This window comes from Trichosurus vulpecula, chromosome 3 (assembly GCF_011100635.1).
Source record: "Trichosurus vulpecula isolate mTriVul1 chromosome 3, mTriVul1.pri, whole genome shotgun sequence".
Classification (NCBI taxonomy): Eukaryota; Metazoa; Chordata; class Mammalia; order Diprotodontia; family Phalangeridae; genus Trichosurus; species Trichosurus vulpecula.
Window position 1 is genome coordinate 177,078,502 of NC_050575.1, and position 21,093 is coordinate 177,099,594.

A 21,093-nucleotide genomic window follows, 5' to 3' on the forward strand; every position below is an offset into this window, starting at 1 on the left:
TAAATATTATTAATTTGATTTTGTTGAAGCAGCTGATTGACTACATAGACTTGAAATGTACCTCTCTTTTGTGTTTGTTTGAAAAAGATCTGTCAAAAGTAGTTTTGTGGGCTATGCTCTTTTTCAGTAAGGAAATATCTTTGGGATTTTAGTGGTGGTATGTATTGCTGGTAGTGATGGTTGTGGGGCCCATACCTGTGATTTCAGTGGTACAGAGAACTCTCAAAGAGGAAACTTTTACCAATGCAGATCAGCAGCTGTTTTGCAACTTACATATTTTTAGAGCTGGCTAAAATAGTGGTATTAAACACATAGAAAAGGGGCCATTAAATCATACATGAGAATCCCTGCAGGCTGCATAATCACTTAAAAAAACCACATTAACATTGTCTGTGTTGTGTTGTATTTTTACTTATTTTGCTAAACAATTTTCAATTATATTTTAATCTAGAGTTTTGTAGGTCTTGCACTGCTTGTTTGACACTTCTTTCTGTTCTAGAGCACTGAGAGGTTAAGTGACTCGTCTAGAGTCACACATTCCCGTTGGTCAGTCAGTAAACATTTATTTAGTGCCTATATGCCAGGCAAAAGATAGTCTCAACATGCAAACAACTATGTACAGACAGGATAAATTGGAAATAATCAGCAGAGGGAAGTGCATTTTAGAATTTATTAATTTATTTAGTATTTAGACTTAAGAGCATGATTTCGAAAAGTTTCCTGTAGAAGCTGGAATTTTAGCTGGGATTTGAAGGAAGTCAGAGAACTCAGGAGGAGGAGATGAGGAGGGAGAGCACTCCAGGTTTGCAGGGATAGCCAGTGAAAATGACTGGAATCTGGAGATGATCCTCTTATTGCAGAAGAAGGAGGCCAGTGTCACTGGATCGAAGAGTGTGTGGAGAGGGAGTGGGGGTGTGGGATATAAGGTGTGAGAAGATTGGAAAGGTTGGGTGGTGGGGAGACAATTTATGAAGGTCTTTAAATACCAAACAGAGGATTTTTTTTATTTGTTCCAGGAGGTAATAGGGAGACCTGGAGTTTATTAAGTAGGCAGGTGACATGGTTGGACTTGGGCAGGTATGTGTCACAGGACTTGAACCTAAATTTCCCTGATTATGAGGCCAGCTCTCTATCCATATTTGACATTATAAACATATTTCAGGCACACGTAATAATAGAAAGGTAGGGTAGACGACTTTGGAAATCTTTTCATTTAATGTTTTTAGCTCTGACAAGTAGTTTTGGAACAAAAGGATTAATTTTGAATTTAGGCTTCTATTTAAATTAGGATTTCCAATGTTTGCTAGAATTGTTTACTGGTACTGTATGTTTTAATCAGTTTTGGTTATTCTGTTTCATTGTAGCAAGCAGTGTTGAGTAAGGGGGAGACTAAGAAAGATACCTGTATGAAGACTGAACTGCTGAAAGATATCACAAACAATAAAGAAGAAGGTAAGTACGTATTTTCAGTTAAGACCTTCACTGCCGTTTTTTGGGTCAGTGAAATTGACATTGGTAAATAAGCACTGAAAGCCTTGATTGTTTTAGGGTTCAGAGTTCTTTTAATATAAAAAAAGGGTTTAGTTGTTTCTTGAATGAGTATTCAGTGGTGCTTGTTGCATGCTATATGCATTACTAGTTATTGCTTATGAGATGGGAATTAGAAAAAGAAATGGTATTTTTATATAAATGGTTTTATTGCATTTTTTCCTTCTCTTTTACTTTGAACTGGACAGAAATTGTGTAGGATATGTATGTAGGGTCATGAAATGAATTGAGTATGGAATCAAAAAAGGCTCTTGGCTCAATGGCGTTTCCAGTCTGTTTACTGTTTACTAAAATATAGTACTATAGTTTTTCTAGATTTGTTGTCTTTTTGCTCCCCCTTGGCTAAGAGGTTGGCTTTTTTGACCTTACTGCTAAATTATTTAATCTGCCTGATCACCAAAACTTTCTTTTTCACAGAGACCTTGAACTTATTTTTCTTTGTACGTGAGAACCTAACATTTAATGATTAGTTAATTAATTGTATGCCTAAGTTTCTTTGTAGTCCATATTGTTTTAATATACTAATTGTCATATCTAATACATCTTCACTAATATTTCTTGTAGTTTGCTTATAATCAGTTAATCATCAAGTACTTTATGAAATGTTTTTACAAGACAGCTTGAAAAATCATATCTTCATGCCTCTGCATAATTATCATTTCTCTTATAACCTTTAAGTTTGGAAGGTGCTTTCCTCAGAATTAGCCTGTGTGTGGTTGTGCATGGATTATTGTCACCATTTTACAGAGGAAGGAAGTGAGGTGGCTTTTCTCTATCTGAGTAACACAGGATCACACTACATTTTGAGAGTTGGAAGGAACTTTGGTAGTCATCTAGCCTAAATTTAAACCATATGAAGGGAATCTCCATTATAACATATCTGGCAATTGGTTATCCAACCTCTGCTTGAAGACCTTGAAGGAGAAGGTAATTCACCATCTCTTTAGCCAGTTGTTTTTACTTCTGAATAGTCCTAATTGTTGGCAATTTTTACATGAATAGCATTATTCGTTAAATGGCTTCTGTGCAGCCTACACCCATTGATCCTGGCCCTACTCCTTTGGGCCACAAAGGACAATTATGCTCCCTTCCCGACATGACATCCCTTCAAGTACTTGGTTAGGTATCATGTTCCCATTAAATCTTCTCTTCTCCAGGCTAAACATCTTTAGTTCTTTCTGTTGATCCTCACATAATATGGACTTAATGTTCTTCAGTTCATCAGAATGTTTTTAAAACTATTCTGTCCAGGACTGACCACAGTATACAGATGAGATCTGACCAAGGCACAGTATTGAAGGGTTAGGACCTCTTTACTCCTGAAAGCTGTCTCTAAATACAGCGCAAGATCACATTAATGCTTTTGCTTGCCACATTACACTTCTGATTCATATACTGAGCTTCCATTTCAAAAAAGTGTTTAGATATTTTTCAGAAAAGTGCTGCCTAACCATGTCTCACTCATCTTATATTTGTGAAAATGATTCTTTTTACCCTGAAATCAGAATTTCATAGTATTAGAAAGAATGTGGAATTAAAGTAAGGGGACTTAGGTTCAAATTCAAAGTCTACAACTTGTCCATGAGACCTTGGACCTTAATTTTTGTGGGCTTCAGTTTCCTCATTTGGAAAATGAAGGTATTAGACTAAAGTATAAGGTTTTTCAAGATCAAAATATGTAATACTGTACCTTTATATTTCTCCCAGTTGAATTTTATCTTATTAGATTCAGTTCAATCTCTAGGCTTTCAAGATATTTTTGGATCCTGACTGTCATCCAGTGTGATGACTCTTCCTTTTAGCTTTAGGTCACCTGCACATTTGATGAATATGCCCTCTATTCTTTTTTCTGGGTAATTGATAAAATATTAAAGCATAAGGCCAAGCACAGATCCCTGGACCATTCCATTGAAAACCTCTTGCCAAGTTGCCATTAAACCATTCATGATTATTCTTTCATGCCAACTATCTAACCCAGGGCCATTCAACCTCAGGTTTTTATTGAACCAGTAGACAATATATTTTGATTTGCCATTTTAGTGAGAGCTCTGGGTTGTCTTGGCTTGTTTACTAAAGCATTTATGTAAATTTCTATGCTCGTAGGTGGGCCCCATAAATTGCACTTTGGGCAGCATTTTGGTCAGCCCTGATCTAATCAGTTCCGAATTCATGTGTGTCACATCTCTCCATCTTCTCCTCAGGAATAGTATAAGACATTTTATCAAAAGCTTTGCTGAAATCTAGTCACCCAGTCTCACCTAGTCTACTGAAGCAAGCTCCTAGTTGATCTTCTTACCTCAGGTTGATCCCAGCTCCTAGAAACTCCTCATTTTGGCTTCTGTGCATTTTACGACCTGACTCCAACCTGTCTTTCCAGTTTCATTACTTACTACTCACTTTTCTATGATCAGCAGTCCAGTAAAACTGGCCTTCCCTCTGTTGTTCACACAAGGAACTCTGTCTCTTATCTGTACAATGCCTTTCCCCTATGCTGAGATAAATTTCCTCCTGTCCATGTCTCAGAATCTCTTTCTTCCTTCAGGACCCTTCTATATACAAAGTCTATCCTGCCCTCTCCAATTGCTAGTGCTCTTCTGTCCCTAACTACTTTATGCTTATATTCTGTTAATTCTATCTTTAATTGTGTAGGTACATATTGTCTCATCTGATAGAGTATAAGCTTTTTGAGAATAGGCATTGTTTCTTTTAAAAAAATTTGTATGTTTGTTATTTAGTAAATGTTTGCTGATTGGTAACAATGATTTATGGCAAATAATGATCAAAATACAAAGTATCTTTAGATAAATTTTAGTTTAGATTTAAAAGTGACACCAATGGGACATTGATGCTAGTCAAAATGACAATCCTTCTAAGGCATCTATGTGGTATAGTGGACATAGTACTGGCCCTCAGGAGGACCTGAGTTCAAATGTGGCCTTAGACACTTGTTATGTGACCCTGAGCAAATCACTTAACCCAGTTTGCCTCAGTTTCCTCATCTATAAAATAAGATGGAGAAGGAAATTGCAAGTAGCTTCAGTTTCTTTGTCAAGAAAATATCAAATGAGGTCACAAAGAGTAAGATTTATATGCTTGGCGAATGTTTGTTTGCTGGTCAGTAACGATGATTTATGGCGGGCAGTGATCAAAATACAAAACATCTTTGTATGAATCTCAGTCTAGATTTGAAAGTGATATAACTGGGATATGGATGCTAGTTAGAATACGGCAATGTGCCTAAGATAGTTAAAGATTACCTTTGTCTAGCAAGTTCAGCATATTTTGTATACATTGTTCAACTAAGTCATTCTGATATTGCTTAGGGGGACAGAAGAATAGAAGGATGCATTTATTACTTGAACAATGTAATGGATACATAAACTGTGGCACAGAGCAACCGGTAGCAAAACTAGTAACTAAAAGGCTACCAAGTCCTAATTTTAAAATTACAAATCTCTATATCCGTATATTTTATAAGAACTTAGAATGCTGTGGCTCAGAGTGTTCCTATTTTAGGATTGTCATCAATAGAATAACAGAAGAGCATCTCTTGATGTCACCTTGGGGAACTGTCTGAAGGGACAGAGAATCCACCATTCTTAAACATGCCCAAGTCTCCCTCATTTCCATAGCGTTTGAGCCTATCATTTTCCCCTTCCCCCATTCTCATACATATTACCTAATTCTTTCCTCTTGTTCATAGCCAAACTCCTAGAAAAACCTGTCTTTATTCATTTGCCACCATATCCTTCCCTCCCACCCACTTCTCAATCCCTTGCAATCTATTGCTGGACTGAAACTGACTTCTCCAAGGTTAGCAGCAATCTCTTTTATAAATTTTTTTACTAGCTTTGTTTTATTTCCACATCCCTGTCATTTTCCCTAACTAACCAGCTATCTCTTGAAACAAAAAGTAAAGAAGAGAAGGGGAAAAAGCCATTCAGCACAATTAATCCACTATATTAACTGAATTGAAAAGTGATGAGAGCTTGAATTAGGATAGTGGTTGTGCGGTAGAGAGAAGGAGTCAGTTGAAAAGAAAAAAAATATTGTGGTAATAGAAAAGGCAAAATTTGACAACTGACTGGATGCATAAGCTTAGGACTCTTGGTTAACACCAAGGTTATGAACATGAGATACTGAAAATATGGTGGTGCTTTTAACAGAAATAGAGAAGGTTGAAAGATGAGTTGATTTAGACAGAAATATAAGTTCTGTTTTGGACATTTTGATGTCCAGAGATGTCTCTGGAAGATCCAGTTTAGAATGTCTAATGGACAGTTGGTAACGTAGGGTTGAAACTTAGGGGAGAGACTTGAGTTGGATATATAAACCTCTTTGTCAACTACATAGAAATAGTAATTAAATCTTTGTGAGTCTATGGAGTTATCGGTTGAGTGTAGTGGGAGAAGAATGCCTAGGACAAAGCCTTCTTTGCAGTTAGGAGCTGTGATATTATGATGATAGCAATGGAGATTGCAAAGGAGCTGTTAGAAAGAGAGAGAACCAAGTAGGGCTAGAAAAACCCAAAGGGAAGAGATTATTCAGGAAGAGGAAGTAGTCAGTCATTAGAATCATTTTCAGCTAAGAGACTGAAAAGAGATTGTTGGTGATTTTGGGGAGAGCAGTTTTAGTTGAGTGATTTTGTTGGAAACTAGGCACAGTGTTCATGAATGAGTTAAATGAAAGGAAGAAGAAGCAGCAAGTATTGACAGCTTTTTTCTAGGAATTTGGCCAAGAGAAGGTGGAGAAATATAGGATAGTACCTCACAGATAAATATTCCATTCCCTTCCATTAATGAGATTGTATCATCAGGATATGAAATGATTTTGATCATCCAGATTGCCTTCCTGTACACTTTTGTCTTGTCTATGTCCTTCCTAAAATGTTATGCCTAGATGTGAACACAGTACTCCAGATGTTGCCTGTCCAGAGTACAGTAGAACTATCATTATATAGTCTTGGATACTATACTTCTAAGATTGCATTAACCTTTGGCCTCCCATATAATTTTGTTGACTCACATTGAATTTGCTGTCTAGCAACAGACCTAGACACAGACATACAGACACAGACACAGACACACATACGTATACACATATCTTTAACAGTTAAGTTCTTGTCTCATCAAGACTCTTTAATTTCCTGCTTGTGAAGGATCCAAATGTAAAACTTGGCTCTTATCTTTTTAAAATTTCAGTTTTAGATTTGCCCCAGAAGGTTCTAGTCAGCAAATATTTATTAAATGCCTACTATTGCCCCAGAAGGTTCTAGTCAGCAAATATTTATTAAATGCCTACTATGTGCCAAGCGCTGTGCTAAGCAGCGAGGTTACAAAAAGTGTAAGAAAACAGCCCTTGGCAACAAGGAAAGCACAATCTAATGAGGGAGGCAATATACAAACAACTATATATGAACAAGATACACACGCATACTCAACACACATGCTTTGGAGATAATCCCAGAGGGAAGTCACTAAGATAAGGAAGACTAGGAAAGTCTTCTTGCTGAATTTGGGTTGTTAGCTTACACTTGAAGGAAGCAGAGATGGGGAGGGAAAGACTTCTAGGCACTGGAGAAAGTCTTTTGATATCTTTTTGGATCCTGTCATAGTTATCTCCTATTCAGTAAACATGCCAATTATACTTTTAAGTCATTGATATTTAAAAAAAAATTCATTATTGTTAGGCTAAGTTCAGGTACTTGGGAGAGTCTTAACTTCCTCTTCCATTTTGACATCACTCCATTGATTTCTTTTTGGGTTCATCCATTCAACCAGTTCCAAATCTTGTTCTCTTCCATATGTCTCCATCTTGTTTTCAACAATAACATGAGTATATTTAAATGATCTTCTAGTCTAGCAACTCTGTCAAAAGGGTTGTATAGTATGACCTGTTATCTTCATTAGTCTATACTTAGTCTTAATGGTCACTGCCTTCTCTTCTGTATACTTACCAACCCATTCATTTAATAATATATCCTAGAATTTTTGCCAGGAATTGAAGTCAAACCTCCTACTATCATTTATAGTCCTGTACTCTACTTTTTTATAGGTGGCAATATCATTTACTTTTCTCTAATCCTTTAACACCTGTTCCATGTTCCATGATATTTCAGAGATCACTAAAAGTGAAATGTACATACCGTCCACCACACTGTTCAGTATTCAAAGATGGAGTTTGTCTGGGTTTGCTAACTGAAGCTTATCACAGGCCACTTAGGTAGCTTTTCACCACATCCTTACTTACACTGGGTAAAAAGTTATTTCTCTTGGCAGAGGAAAATGGAGAAAAATAAGAATTGAGTAGTTCCACTCTGTTTCGTTAGTCATTAGCTTTTCTTATCCCTTCCTTGATCTCTTCTTCTTGAAGGGACCTAATAAGCTATTAGTCCAAACCTTGAAGAAACTGCAGTCCAAGTAGGCTAAGGGGCTTGTGAATGGTAGGAAAACTAGGCGAGAGCGATGTCATAAAAAGCCAGAAAGGAGAACTTGTGTTCAGGAGGAATGGGTATGGTTAAACAGTCTCAAATAATTGTGAAGAGGTCAAGAGAGTGAGGCTTGAGAACAAACTACCGCACTTAGTAATTAAGAAATTGTAGTCTAAATTGGTACATGGACAAAGGAATGACAAAAATAATGAAACTCAACACTGTAATTATAATGGCCTGTATTGTCCTGGTAAATGAGATGAAAAAAATGCACCTTCTTTCCTTAGAAGAGATCGTATACTATTATTGCTTACACTCAAAGACTCAGTTGACACAGTAGTTGTTATTTCCTCCCTTCTCTTGTTTATTTTTTGTGACGAGGGATGGGTTGTTAGGTAGGGGAAGGGGATGGCTATATTTGGAAACAAAGATAAGATTAAAAAAGATATAGAAAAGCATTTTTAAAAAAGAGATTGTGGGTATAACCTTGGAGAAATCACTTTCAGTCCAGCAGTGGAGTTGAAAGTGAGAGGGAAATGAGGTTGTAGAATCAATGAGTATAGGCAGGTTTTTCAAGGAGTTTGTGAAAGGGAAGAAAGCTATAGCATAGTAGATTGGGGGATTAGGGTATTAGGGGGAGGAGATGGCAGACCAAAGTGTTGTTTAACAAACTATAAGGTAGATTTGAATATATTTGTAGGTACTAGGAAAGGAGCCTTTGCATCAAAAGATTGATGACTAGAGGGTTGAGGACCATTGAGGGGCAAGTTGTTAGATGCGTGCAGATAGAATGGGATCAAGGACATAAGTATAGAGTTTGTCCATGGCAAGGATGATGACCATCTCTTCCTTTGAGACTGGATGTTAGTGATGGTAGTTTTTTATATTCTGATGTCATTTTAAAAAATGAGGTATTGAATTACTAGTGTTTTAGATACAACTATAGTCAAATGCTAGTACAGTAATACATTCCAAGCCAATAAGTTATTTCTTATTTGCTATTTTTAGAATGATCTATATTATTTTTCTTATTCATTGGGTTAGGTTGATTACCTGTGGAGGAATTTTAGGAAAACATTCTTATGAATTATGCCTGGTATTTACTTACTGTATAATTTGTATATATTTACTTATGCTCATATTGTTTCCTAGACCACTTTTAGGAATGTAAGCCCCTTGAGAGCATGGGTGCTTCCATTTTTGCATTTGTTTCCCATGCTCATTGCTTGACACATAGTAGGCAGTAGGCTCTCAGTAAATGATTTTTAGTTGTGAAATTGGAAAGTTTCAAGGCATCATGATGAGCATCAGTGGAGAAAGGAATCAAACCAAAGAAATGATAATCCGTCAAATTATTCTCTTTTATTAATGATTATTGAAAATCATGGTGTTTCATTTGTCATCATGCATGTTTCCCTTAGTATTCCTTTTCTTCCACTGAAGTTTCACTTTAATGCTTTGTTGTAGTCTGGTTCCTGAAGGCTGTGTCAGCAGAATACTAACTCTTTTTATAATACTAGAGTATGAGCCTAGAAATAGATTATCTGTTGTAGGGACCCAGCCTAACCAGTTTAGAGATACTTATCACCAGGTTGGCTCTGTATCAATGACATTTTTAGCCATAGTAACTCCAAACTACTGTCTATAAAGAAGGGTCATTCCATGTTGATGGAAAGGAACAACTGTACCAAAGTCACTGATTGTTAAGATTTTAAAGTATAGACTCCTTTTGTTGAAACTGATTTAAATGACAGTACTCTGTTGGTCTTTATGAACCTTATAACTCTTAAGTTGTATTAGAAATAATATAAAACTTTTTAAAAATGAAAGTTGAGGACTATGAGAAGGTGATGTGCCAATTTGCACATATATAAAGGGACTTCTCTTTCATTTAGAATTTAGGGAAGAGTATAACTTCTAATTGCCTTAATTTCAAAATGTTAAAATTAACAGGTGGCATCAAAATCACTTGGTGCCAGGGAAGTATTTTTCATTTCTTTGTATTTCCAGTGTCTAGCCAATGCCTTTTGGATATGGTGGGTGCCTAATAAATACTTGTTAAATTGAATTACACCTGCAGAATTAGGAACTTTAATATAGATTTTCCAGTTCTCCATTTTGTCACAGAGGTGACCAGAAGGTAATATCTAACAAATTCACTTGTCTGTGACAGCTGAAGCAAAGAGATACTCAGGGTATTCAGAGAGATGAGGCTTTGGTCTAAAAGTTTATTACTGTCAGTTTCGGTAGTGTTTAGATGTTAAATTAGATACAATTTCTACTCACTAAAATGACATATACACAGAAACTTCCAAGCATATAAATAATTACTTTTTCTTTTGCATTACTGTAAGTGAACATTCCAATATCTTTGTCAAGAAATCTGCATGTATGGTGTGGTCCATGGGGTCATGAAGAATCAGGCCTGACTGAATGATTGAACAACAACTTAGGCCGCAGCTGGGTGGCTGGAGTCAGGAAGACCTGATTTCCAATCCAGCCTCAGGCACTTACTAGCTTTGTGACCCTGGACAAGTCACTTGAACTTTGTAGTGGAGAAGGAAAGGGCAAACCACTCCAATATCTTTGCCAAGAAACCCCATGGACCATATTGTCCACAGGGTCATAAAAGAGTTGAACTTGACTGAATAACAACAGATTATACTGTTAAGGTTAAGAATTTTCTCATAGGCTTGTACTTTAAGAAAACAATCATTCATCGGTTCATTCAATAGATATTTATTGCTCACATCCTATATTAAGTTCTTGTGGAGGATATACTGATGTAAAGGATATGATTTTTGCGTTTAGGGAGTTTATAGTCTAACAATAAATAGTATTTCTTTAGTACTTTAAGATTTACAGAACAATTTATAAATATCTCATTCCATCTTCATAACTATCCTGTGAAGTAGGTGCTATTATTAGCCCCATTTTTACAGATGAGGATATTGAGGTAGACAAGTGTTTGCCTAGGATCACACAACTAGTAAGTGTCTGAAGCTTGATTCGAGTCTTTCTGATTCCAGGTACAGTGCAGCATCCACTGTGCCATTTATTGACCTTAGAGGGGAGGTAAGAGATGCAAATTAGTAATTATAGCATAGGATAGAATCATTAAATGATGTTGGAATAATCATGATAAAAGAAACCGAAAGCATTTTAGAAACATATTTCAAGATAGAATTTTGTAAGATAAATAAATAAAATCTTTTTTGGAAATAAAAAATTTATTTGGGCTAGATTTCCTTTTTAATGGGGCATATAATTGATGGAAATTCTTTTCAGTCAGCTCCATTTTTTTAGGTTGTGATGATTTGTTTCCTAAAAGCTTTTAATAGTAAAACAGGGATATGTATAGGGAATTCTTCAATGAAGAAACTCCATCCACCCAAGTAAGCACCTTTCCAACAAATTAATAGCTTTAGATAGTTTCCTGGAGCACTTAGAGAATACTTGATTATCCTAGAGTCACATAGCCGGTATGTATGTGTCAGAAGCAGTACTTGAACCCAGATCTTTCTGTCTATGGGGCTAGCTATCTAACTGGTACATACCATGCAGCTTCTCCTAATAGGAAAAATTTTAGTAGAAATCCCCCCCTGCCCCTCCCTCCTTTCTCTCTCCATCTCTCCCAGAGACAGGAAGTATTCAGTTCAATTTGCCACACTTTTATTAAAGTATCCAATCTGTCCTATAGGCACAATGTTTGTAGTGCTGGAGTTATAAAGATGAAAGATTAAAAATCCTTAAAGGATTTGTGATTTCTTTATTGTGGATATTGCTTTCATTCTGTCTCTACGTAGATGATTTCATTGGTTGTGTTTGAAGAAAATCATATCCTTGTAACCAGTATTCTATTCTGGTGAGATTATATCTAGAGTATTTTATTACATTCTGGCCTCCACATTTTAGGAAGTCAAGCCAACAGGCATTTATTAAATGCCTGCTATGTGCCAGGCACTGTGTGCTAATCACTGGAGATACAAAGAAGAGCAAAAAACAGTCTGTACTCTCGAGGACCCCATAGTGGAATGGTGACAACTTGTAAATAACTGTGTACAAATAAGATAAATATATGATAAATTAGCAGTAATCTCAGATGAAAGGCACTAAGGTTAAGGATGACTTGGAAAGGCTTCTATCAGAAAGTAGGATTTTACCTGGGGTGTGAAGGAAACAGGGAAGCCAAGTGAAAAAAACCAGGAGTTAGGAGAGGTAGTGTCTTTTGCTAGAACAGCATGGAGGCCAGTGTTATTTGATTGTAGAGCAGGGGTGGAGTGTTGGTGGTAAGAAGGTGTACGGTATAAGAAGATTTTAAAAGGAGGGCAAGCTATGAAGGGCTTTGAATGCCAAATAGCATTTTATATTTGCTCATGGAAATGAGAGATGGCTGTTATTGCATTGGGGAGTGACAGAATCAGAACTATGGTTTAGGAAGATTGCTTTGACACCTGAATGGAGAATGGACTGGAGTCAGGAGAGACTTGAGCCAAGGACAGACATCAATTAGCAGTTTATCATAAAAGCCCAGACATGAGAGGATGGAGGCTTTTTCCAGGATGATGACAATGTCAGAGGTGGGGAACCAAATTGGTGAAGGGCCATTCATGTCCGTGCCATGTGAAAATTGGTTGAAGGAACTAGAGAGGTCTAGCATGGTGAAAAGATGACTAAGGAAAGAACTGTGCTATCTTGAAAAATTTGAAAGACTGTGTTTTGAAATAAGGATTTAGATTTATTCTATTTGGACCCTGAGGGCTGCTGATGTTGTTTGTTCTTTGTTCTTGAAGAGGATCATGATATCAGGAAGGTGATGCCATGACATACAAGTGAATTGGATTTAAAGGAGGGAGGGCTGTGCAAAGTCACCAGACTCACTCTCTTCTCCAGAGCCCTCTGGGACCAGTGGCAAGATAATAGATCAGGATGGCTCCCATCCATCTGGAGATGGCTCCTAACTCTCAGAGCTAAAAATTCCATAGATGAAATACAGGTCAATATATAAACTAACAAAATTTATTAATAGAAAATCTACAGGAATACTCAAATAAGGGAGGCTGTTCCAAGAGAAGGTTGGATTGGACAATCACTAAGATTCTCTGTGCCTATAAGCATACAAATGCGAGTTATTAATTAACAAATTTCAAAGCTGTAGGTTAGCACATTTTAATATTTAGGAATAGAGGGCAAGCCTGAAAGCGTTAGGTAGAGGTACAGACTTCAATTTTGGCTTGATGTCTGGAGAAGTTTCCTAACAAGTAGAGCTTTCCTTTAGTGGAATGGACTGTTTCTGAGGCTTTGAGTTCCTTCTTAATGGAGATGATCCGGCAGAGGTTGAATGACCACTTGTATGTGTTGTAATGATTTTAGATACATACTTTTATCATAGTATAAAAAAGATTCTTCTAAGTATAAATAGTTGAATTTGGTTGGCTTTTTTATTTTCTGTGCGTCTATTGATATAACTATGATTTTGGATGTTTTTGTTTTTAATATGGATAGTTATTTTCCTAATGTTGAATTATCCTAGTGTCTCTAGTATAGAAGTCAGTAAACATTTATTAACTACCTACTATGTTCCAGGTACTGCGGATATACTGGGGATATAAAAAGAGGCAAAAGACAGTCCCTGTCCTCAAGAAACTCAGAATCTAATGAGGGACACAACATGTAAACAACAACTATGTACAAACAGGGTAGATACAGGATAAATATGAAATAATCAATAGAGGGAAGGCACTGCAATTAAGAGGGATTGGGAATACATTTCTATAAAAGGTAGGATTTTGCTTGGAATTTGAAGAAAGCTGGGGAATCCTAGAGGCGGAGGTGAGGAGGAAGAGCATTCTAGGCATGGGAGGATAGCCAGAGAAAATGCCAGGAGTCAAGAGATGAAGTTTTTAGTTCATGCAGCAACAAGGAGGCCACTGTCCATGCCATATGAAAATTGGTTGAAGGAACTAGAGATGGATCACTGGATCAGAGTATGTGGTGGGGAATGAGATATAAAAAGACTAGAAGGGAAGAAGGAGGCTAGGTGGTGAAGAGCTTTGAGTGCCAAACCTATGATGTCATGTTTGATCTTGGGAAGCAACAGGAGCCACTGGAGTTGGGGGCAGGGTTTGACGTGGTCGAGTCTGCCCTTTGGATAAGTCACTTTGGCAGCTGAATAGAGGATGGATTGGAATAGAGAAGAGACTTGAGGCAGGCGGACTGGATGTTGCAAAGGTGAAATTGACAGTCCTTGGCAACAGATTTGAAGTGTGAGAGTACTAGATAGTGATAAGTTATTATGATGACACCTGGGGTTGTGCACCTGAGGGACAACCTGAGGATGATGTTGCCCTCCACAGTAATAGAGAAGTTAGGAGGGGGGTAGAGTTTAGGGGGAAAGATAATGTGTTTAGTTTTGGATATTTGAGTTTAAGATATGTATTAGACATAGGGCAGCTAGGTGGCACAGTGGATAGAGTGCTGGGCCTGCCTGGAGTCAGGAAGACCTGAATTTAAATCTGGTCTCAGACACTTAATAGCTTTGTTACCCTGGACAAGTCACTTAATCTTGTTTGCTTCAGTTTCCTCATCTGTACAATGAACTGGAAAAGGAAATGACAAACCACTCCAGTGTCTTTGCCAAAAAAACCCCAAATGGGATTATGAAGAGTTGGGTGTGACTGAAACAACTGGACAACATTGGACATCCAGTTTGAAATGTCTGGAAGGCAGGTGGAAGGCAGGAAGCAAAGATTAGGGAAGAAAGATTACCATTAGAGATTGTAATTAAACCCATAGGAGCTGATGAGATCACCAAAGTGAAGTAGGGTAGAGGAAGAAAAGAAGGCTTCAGGACAGAATTTTTTTTGGATACCTAAGATTAGAGGATGTGACCTAGATGAGAGTCCAGTAAAGGAGAATGGGAAGGAGTAGTCTGAAAGGTAGGAAGAGAACCAGGAGAATGGTATCCTGAAAACCTGGAGACAATCAGGGAGAAAAGCATATAGATTCCACTTGATCTCAGTGAACAAATTTTTAGATATATTACTATAGACTTTTTCTGTCAGGATTTTCTTAAAAATTTTTGAATTGATAGTTGTTAATCTTTATTTTATTATTCATTGGTTTAGAAATTAGAACAATTTTTTTATAAGAGTTTGGTATTTTCTTCATTTCTATGAATAATTTGTGTAGCAAATAGATATTAATTTGTTCTATAAAAGTTTGATGGAAGGCATGTTCTTGGAATTCCTTTTTAGGTGTAAGTTGCATTAATTAGCCATAGAGGTACCTTTGCACTCCCAAGTTCTGTGACTATCCTTCTCTTGATGAGCGTAGCTGAATTTAGTTAGGTTGGTCCTCAGACAACAGGTGTACCACGAACCTAATACTTCAATTGATGTGCCTTTCCAGTTTGGCTGGACATACTAACATCACTTTATTTGATTGGCTTACCTTTGAGAACCTGTCACCTCTACCACAGTCGAACTCTGAGTATGGAGGTACAATGTTTAAAAATACTTTTTTCCTTAATTCATTAGGGAAACACCTTAAGTAAAAATGTCTAATTTCTTTTTTCTTAAAACAAATATTCAGAATAAAATTTCTTTCACTTACAGTATTGCTGAATAAACTAGAACTTCGCTGGATCTCCTTCTTATGAATGGTCCTGAAGGGTTTACCGAATCAGACATGAAAGTGGCAGATCTAGGTGTGAAATAATACAGGTCCTTTGTCTCTGTTCTGTGCTGTTTCCGTTGAGGCTCAGGAAGGTCTGGGAAAATACTTCCCTAGCTCTAATTCTAGAATAGGAAAAATAGAAACACTCAATAGCTTAATCCCAGTGGATTGACTGGGATTTCTAGGGGCTGAGGACAATGTTGCTGTCTCCTTGTATAGTAGATAAGTGAAGGTGGGGCCCTTCCACCCCCATCCCATTTCCCAACATGGTGGCAGAAGAAGGGAGGGAGAGCCTTAGGGCCCTTAGGAGAGAGATTATTTCATTGGGAATAAAGGGACCTTGGGTGACACTGACTTTTACCTCTAGGCCCAGACTTGGAAAGTGATTATAGTAGAGAATTGACTCCACAGTAGGAATGTTTCTGTTAGCAAGTGTTGGCCAGTTTACTGTAAGTGCTATATTCTGTAGAGGGGAAGTAAAAGTCATGAATCAGATTTGGGACAGATTTCTACCAATAAAGGGCCACTTAGATCAGACTTTTAAAATCTATACTTGATGGATAAGTCCTTGGTGTTTGGTAGAAGAGTGTGTTAGCATTTGGTGGAATATTTCAAAAGTAGCATTAGATTTTTGATACTCTTGTTAAATGACTGAGTTGTTCATGTTACATATTGTAATTTTTTCTCCCAGCCTGTGATTCATTTTTGTAGGGCAGTGGTGTCAAATTCAAATAGAAAGAAGTGAGGAGGGGGAGCTAAATCATATATGAGGATCCCTATGGGTTTCATATGGATTTAGAAAGCAACAGTATCTATGTTCTTTTGTATTTTTATTTATTTTGTTAAATATTTCCCAGTTATATTTTGATCTGGTTGGGGCTACACTAGGGAGTGTTGCAGGGCTGCAATGTACATGTTTACCATCTTTTCTGTGGGGAACTCCTGGTGTGGAACATGGAGCTTCCTTTTCTGATGCAGCTAGCAATCAACTTTTATTTGTCTGGGAGCACTGAGCAGTTAGCTTAGGGTGTCTGGGGTCACAGTGCTAGTTTGAATCAAAAACAGAATTTGAATTCAGAATTTCTTGACTCCAGGGATAGCACTGCCTCTCATTGTATAAAAATATTGCTTCTAAATACTTCTAGTTCCTTTCTCTTACGTTTCCAAGTTATACCTCATCTTCATCCTATAGCTTGGTATCTGTTTCCATGTAGAGTCAAAGGACTTTGGCAGAGAGAGCAAAAAGTACAAATATTGCCACATATAGACAGAACAGTTGTTGAACTTTTTATTTCACTGAGCCTTGAATAAAAAACATTTAAAAAAGGGAGAATTTTGTTATAATTCTGTAATCTCTACCTTCAAATTTGGTACCTTAAAGCTTACTTATTTTTAAAATAGTAACTATTATTATTCAGTCTGTCCTTAACATGAATTGTTGGTTACATACTCATACAAATTTTGTTTTGCTATCCTTTACCACATAGTTGTATATATTTTTATATATATACATATCATTAACACACCCTTTCCTCGTTACTGCATAAATATTTTGTTACTTGGAACATTTGAAAACTCTTGCCTTCAACTCTTGCCAATCGTAGGTAGTTTATTTTTCAGGAAGATATTTTTAATTATTTAAGTTTTTACTTAGTATTTTTATTAGTTAACAAAATGTATATAATATTATTTTTGTAACTTTGATATATTTTTAATTAAGTTAATAAGATCAATGATATTTTCTTTGATTTTACCCAAAATTTTACTGAAACTTTAGGTTTACAAATTCCTCTGAAATTTCCTAACCAGTACGTTTTGAGATTTTAAAAATTTTGTATAAAACATGAACACCTTGCATATGTGGACGGTAGACTTTAAATTTTGTTAAATGAATGAGAGGATTTTCTGCTGGACAAAAGAATGATATCAATTGAGCTTGGTAATGTTTGGTGCCAATTCTATTCTAGAGTAGGAAGCTGGTGTGATATAGAGCACAAAATTAGGGAAGGTAGGACCTGAGATCTACTTACTCCCATAATTTTTGGGGGCAGTCTGATAAAATTTCTGAGCTTCAGTTACTTTATCTAGAAAATGGAGATAACGGTACTTGTATTGACCACCTGACTGGTCTTCCTGTGTCAAATGGGATCACATGAGAAAGTATTTTAGAAACTGAAAAGTGTTACATAAATTAAAAATAGATACTGTGGAATAGTAAAAAGAGATCACTGGAGTTGGAATCAGAAGAGCTGGGTTGTAGTCTTGCCTTGTGAACCTGATAGTCAACCGTATTGAATTCTGATTTTTTTATCTGTGAAATGGAGATAATAAATAAAAATATGCATTTCCTACCTTACATGACTGTTATAAGGAAATCCCTTTGTAAACCTTACAAAGCACTACATATAAATGTGAGCTGCTGTTGTTAATACAATTACTGTACTGTCAACCACATTTGACTTCTTGTGGCCTCTTTCCACAGGGGGTAATGCCATGGCTGCTGATGAAAGTTCAACAGAAAAGCAAGGAGGGGAGCCTCAAATGGCAGCGGATGGTGAAACAAATGGTTCTTGTGAAAGAAATGAAGCCAATAGTCATCCCAATCCAGCTAAACACACTCAGGACAATACAAAAGCCAGCCCACAGGAGCCTGCTAATAAGTTAACCAGAATAGCTGAAAATGGAATTTCTGAGAGAGATAGTGACTTTGGGAAACAAAATCATGTGAAAGCTAGTGATTTCACCCAGACTTCTCTCACAGGAAGTAATGGCTATATCTTAACCAAACAGACATTACCAGAACAGCCCATAAGGACTACCAGCACCTTGGCTTCTTCTCTTCCTGGCCATGCTGCAAAAACACTTCCTGGAGGAGCCAACAAGGGAAGAACTCTAAGCTCATTTCCTCACGTACAGGCTGCAACGCCTACCAAGTTAGGTGAAGGGAGTAAAGATCTAGATCATAAAAAACCCGCCACTACAAATCCTGACGTCAAAGTCCACAGAGCTCGGAAGACTATGCCTAAGTCCATGCCCAGCCTGGTAATACATTCCCTGCTGCATTCTTTGTCTCTTGAATGGGTTATTTTTGATTATTCACCAGCAGGGGATGTTGGGAGGTGGGTGAGAAGGTGAAAGGGGCTATTTCACTTTTTTCCCCATGTTTGACTTCTGGAACTAGATAAAGGGTTTATTTTATATGCCAGATATAACTATGGTTAGATCACTGAGATACTTTCTCAGGGTTGTTGGAGGACCAGTTCTGCTGTTTTTTACCAGGAGCTATATGAAAGAAGCTTATCAAAATATAGTGATTTAGGAGTGAGTGAAACACTCGTTTAGGAAAACTAGAGAGAACTCTGGATCTGTTGATGCTTTCTTTACAGCTAAATCCTCAATCCCTTCATAATCTCTTCTTCAATAATGCTTAGAAATAGGCAGTAATTAGATGTTTGAGGGAAGAGTTATTGCAGGGGTTGAAGGAGAGAAGACAAAAGGAAGGAGATCTTTAAAAAGTGGCACACCCAGTTTGAAATGTCTAAGAGGCAATTGGTGATATGAGGTTGAAATTGAGAAATCGAGGTTCAATATAGAGCTATGGGAGGCAGCGGTAAGAGAATGATAGGCCATTGAAGCTGTTGCGGTCACCCAAGAGAGAGCATATAAAGAGAAAATTATAACAGCTCTTAGCTCAATACTTAGAGTGTGTAATCTGGAAGATGAACCAGTAGATGAGGCTGAGAAGGAATGGCTAAATAGGTAGGAGAAGAATCAGGAGAAAGTAGTTTCATGAAAGTCCAGAGAAGAGGGAGTGTCTAGGAAGATAAGGTGATTAGCAGTGGTCAAGCATAGGTCAAGAAAGGATGATGACTGAAAAAAGAATATCAGTTTTGGCAACTAAATGATTATTCAAAATTTTGGAGAGAACAGTTTCAGTCAGTGATGATCAAAATCCAGATTGAAGTGTCTCAGAAAGGAGAAGAGAGGAAGTAAAGGCATGAAGTGTAGATAGCTTTTTTTTTTTAGGAGTTTGAAGAAGGGGAGAAAGATATAGGATGATAGCATGAGTTGGGATGGTAGGATCTAATGAATTTTTTTTTAAGGATGGTGGAAACTTGGATTTATTTCAAGTGAGTTGGGAAGGAACCTGTAGTTAAGGAGAGATTGAAGATTTGAAAGAGATGGGATCAAGGGCACGTGAACAGGTTGACCTTGGCGAGGATAAGGGCTACCTCATTGTCAGAGATTGGGGATGGGAAGAGAGAGTAGGGGATATCAGTGGGTCTTAGGGGGCCAGGGGTATCTTACTTCAGAAAAGTAATTGTCAAAGTCCTCACCTGAAAGGGAGAAGAGGAAGTGTTTGGAGGTCTGAGGAGAAAAGGTTTGGAAAAACCTTTTTGAGGAGTTAGATAAGTAATCAGTTAGGGAAGAATAAAAGGCTTGCCTTGCTACAGTGAGATTGTTTGAAGTTTCAAGTTGTGTTGTATAAATTTATAATGTACCTAGTCAGCACTGTTGTGACTTCTTAGGCTCCTTTCAACAACAGACTAGTGCAAATGAAGTAAGTAGATTGTGGGAGTAATCCAAGAATGAAGCTATTCAAAGGAACACCAGTGATAAGACAGACAGTGTAATGGTGAAGACAGTATAGAGTTTTATTGGCTTAGTGTAGGATCAAGATTAGAGAAGGAAGAAAGTAAAATCAGATGTGGGGAGTGGTTTGAGAAAGTACTGAGAAGTGGAGGGAAGGGGAGGTTTTCATGGAGGCAAAGATGAATTTAGGATGAAAGAGGTAGATAGTGAGAGATGGAATGATTAAAGATTATGGTTACGTAGAAGAATATTTGAGGTTTTAATTAGGTAAGTGATACCCTTGTGGGTAGTGGTGAGTTCTAGTGTATAATGATCTTTATGTGTGGCTGAGGTGGAGTGAAGGTCATATAATTTAAGGAGGCTGATTGGGATGTTAGGGAGTTTGAAGGAACATCACCATAAATTTTGAAGTCCTCTAGTACAATGTTGGAAGTTTGGGAGGAGAGGAAAATGATGAGCCAGGTACTGAACTTTGTTAGAAAAGAGGGAAGGAGCATGACTTGGGGTGGTGTGGGGTGGGGTGGGCTTGTATACAGTAGCCACCATAATCTGGATTGGGTGAAAAATTTTGGTAATGTAAACTTTAAAGAAGGAGAGGTTGAGGAATGATGGTGGCAAAGGTAGAGTCTGGAAATAGCAGTATGGAACAAGAAGTATTTTGACTCACTTCCTCTTCCCTCCTGTACCAATGTATAGAGGGGGATGTGGGTGATGGAATAGCCAGTGATGTATCTGTAGAGGAGGGCAAGGGATATATAGTGTCATTAAGGGGCCAGGTCTAGTTGAGAGCTAGTAGATAGAAGGAATGTAAGAGAACAAGGTCCAGGATGAAGGCAGATTTGTTC

General features: G+C 37.3%; 1 protein-coding gene across 7 annotated transcripts in view; it reads left to right on the forward strand.

Moving 5' to 3' along the window:
• The window catches only part of EHMT1 (euchromatic histone lysine methyltransferase 1), a 304,570-nt gene that overhangs the window by 116,461 nt on the left and 167,016 nt on the right, over window positions 1-21,093 (forward strand). For all 7 annotated transcript variants that reach the window (XM_036749452.1, XM_036749451.1, XM_036749450.1 and 4 more), the window contains 2 exons: window positions 1,365-1,452; window positions 18,138-18,697. In XM_036749452.1, coding sequence (XP_036605347.1) covers window positions 1,407-1,452; window positions 18,138-18,697 — 606 coding nt within the window. In that variant the 5' untranslated portion in view covers window positions 1,365-1,406. The remainder of the gene's footprint in view (window positions 1-1,364; window positions 1,453-18,137; window positions 18,698-21,093) is intronic.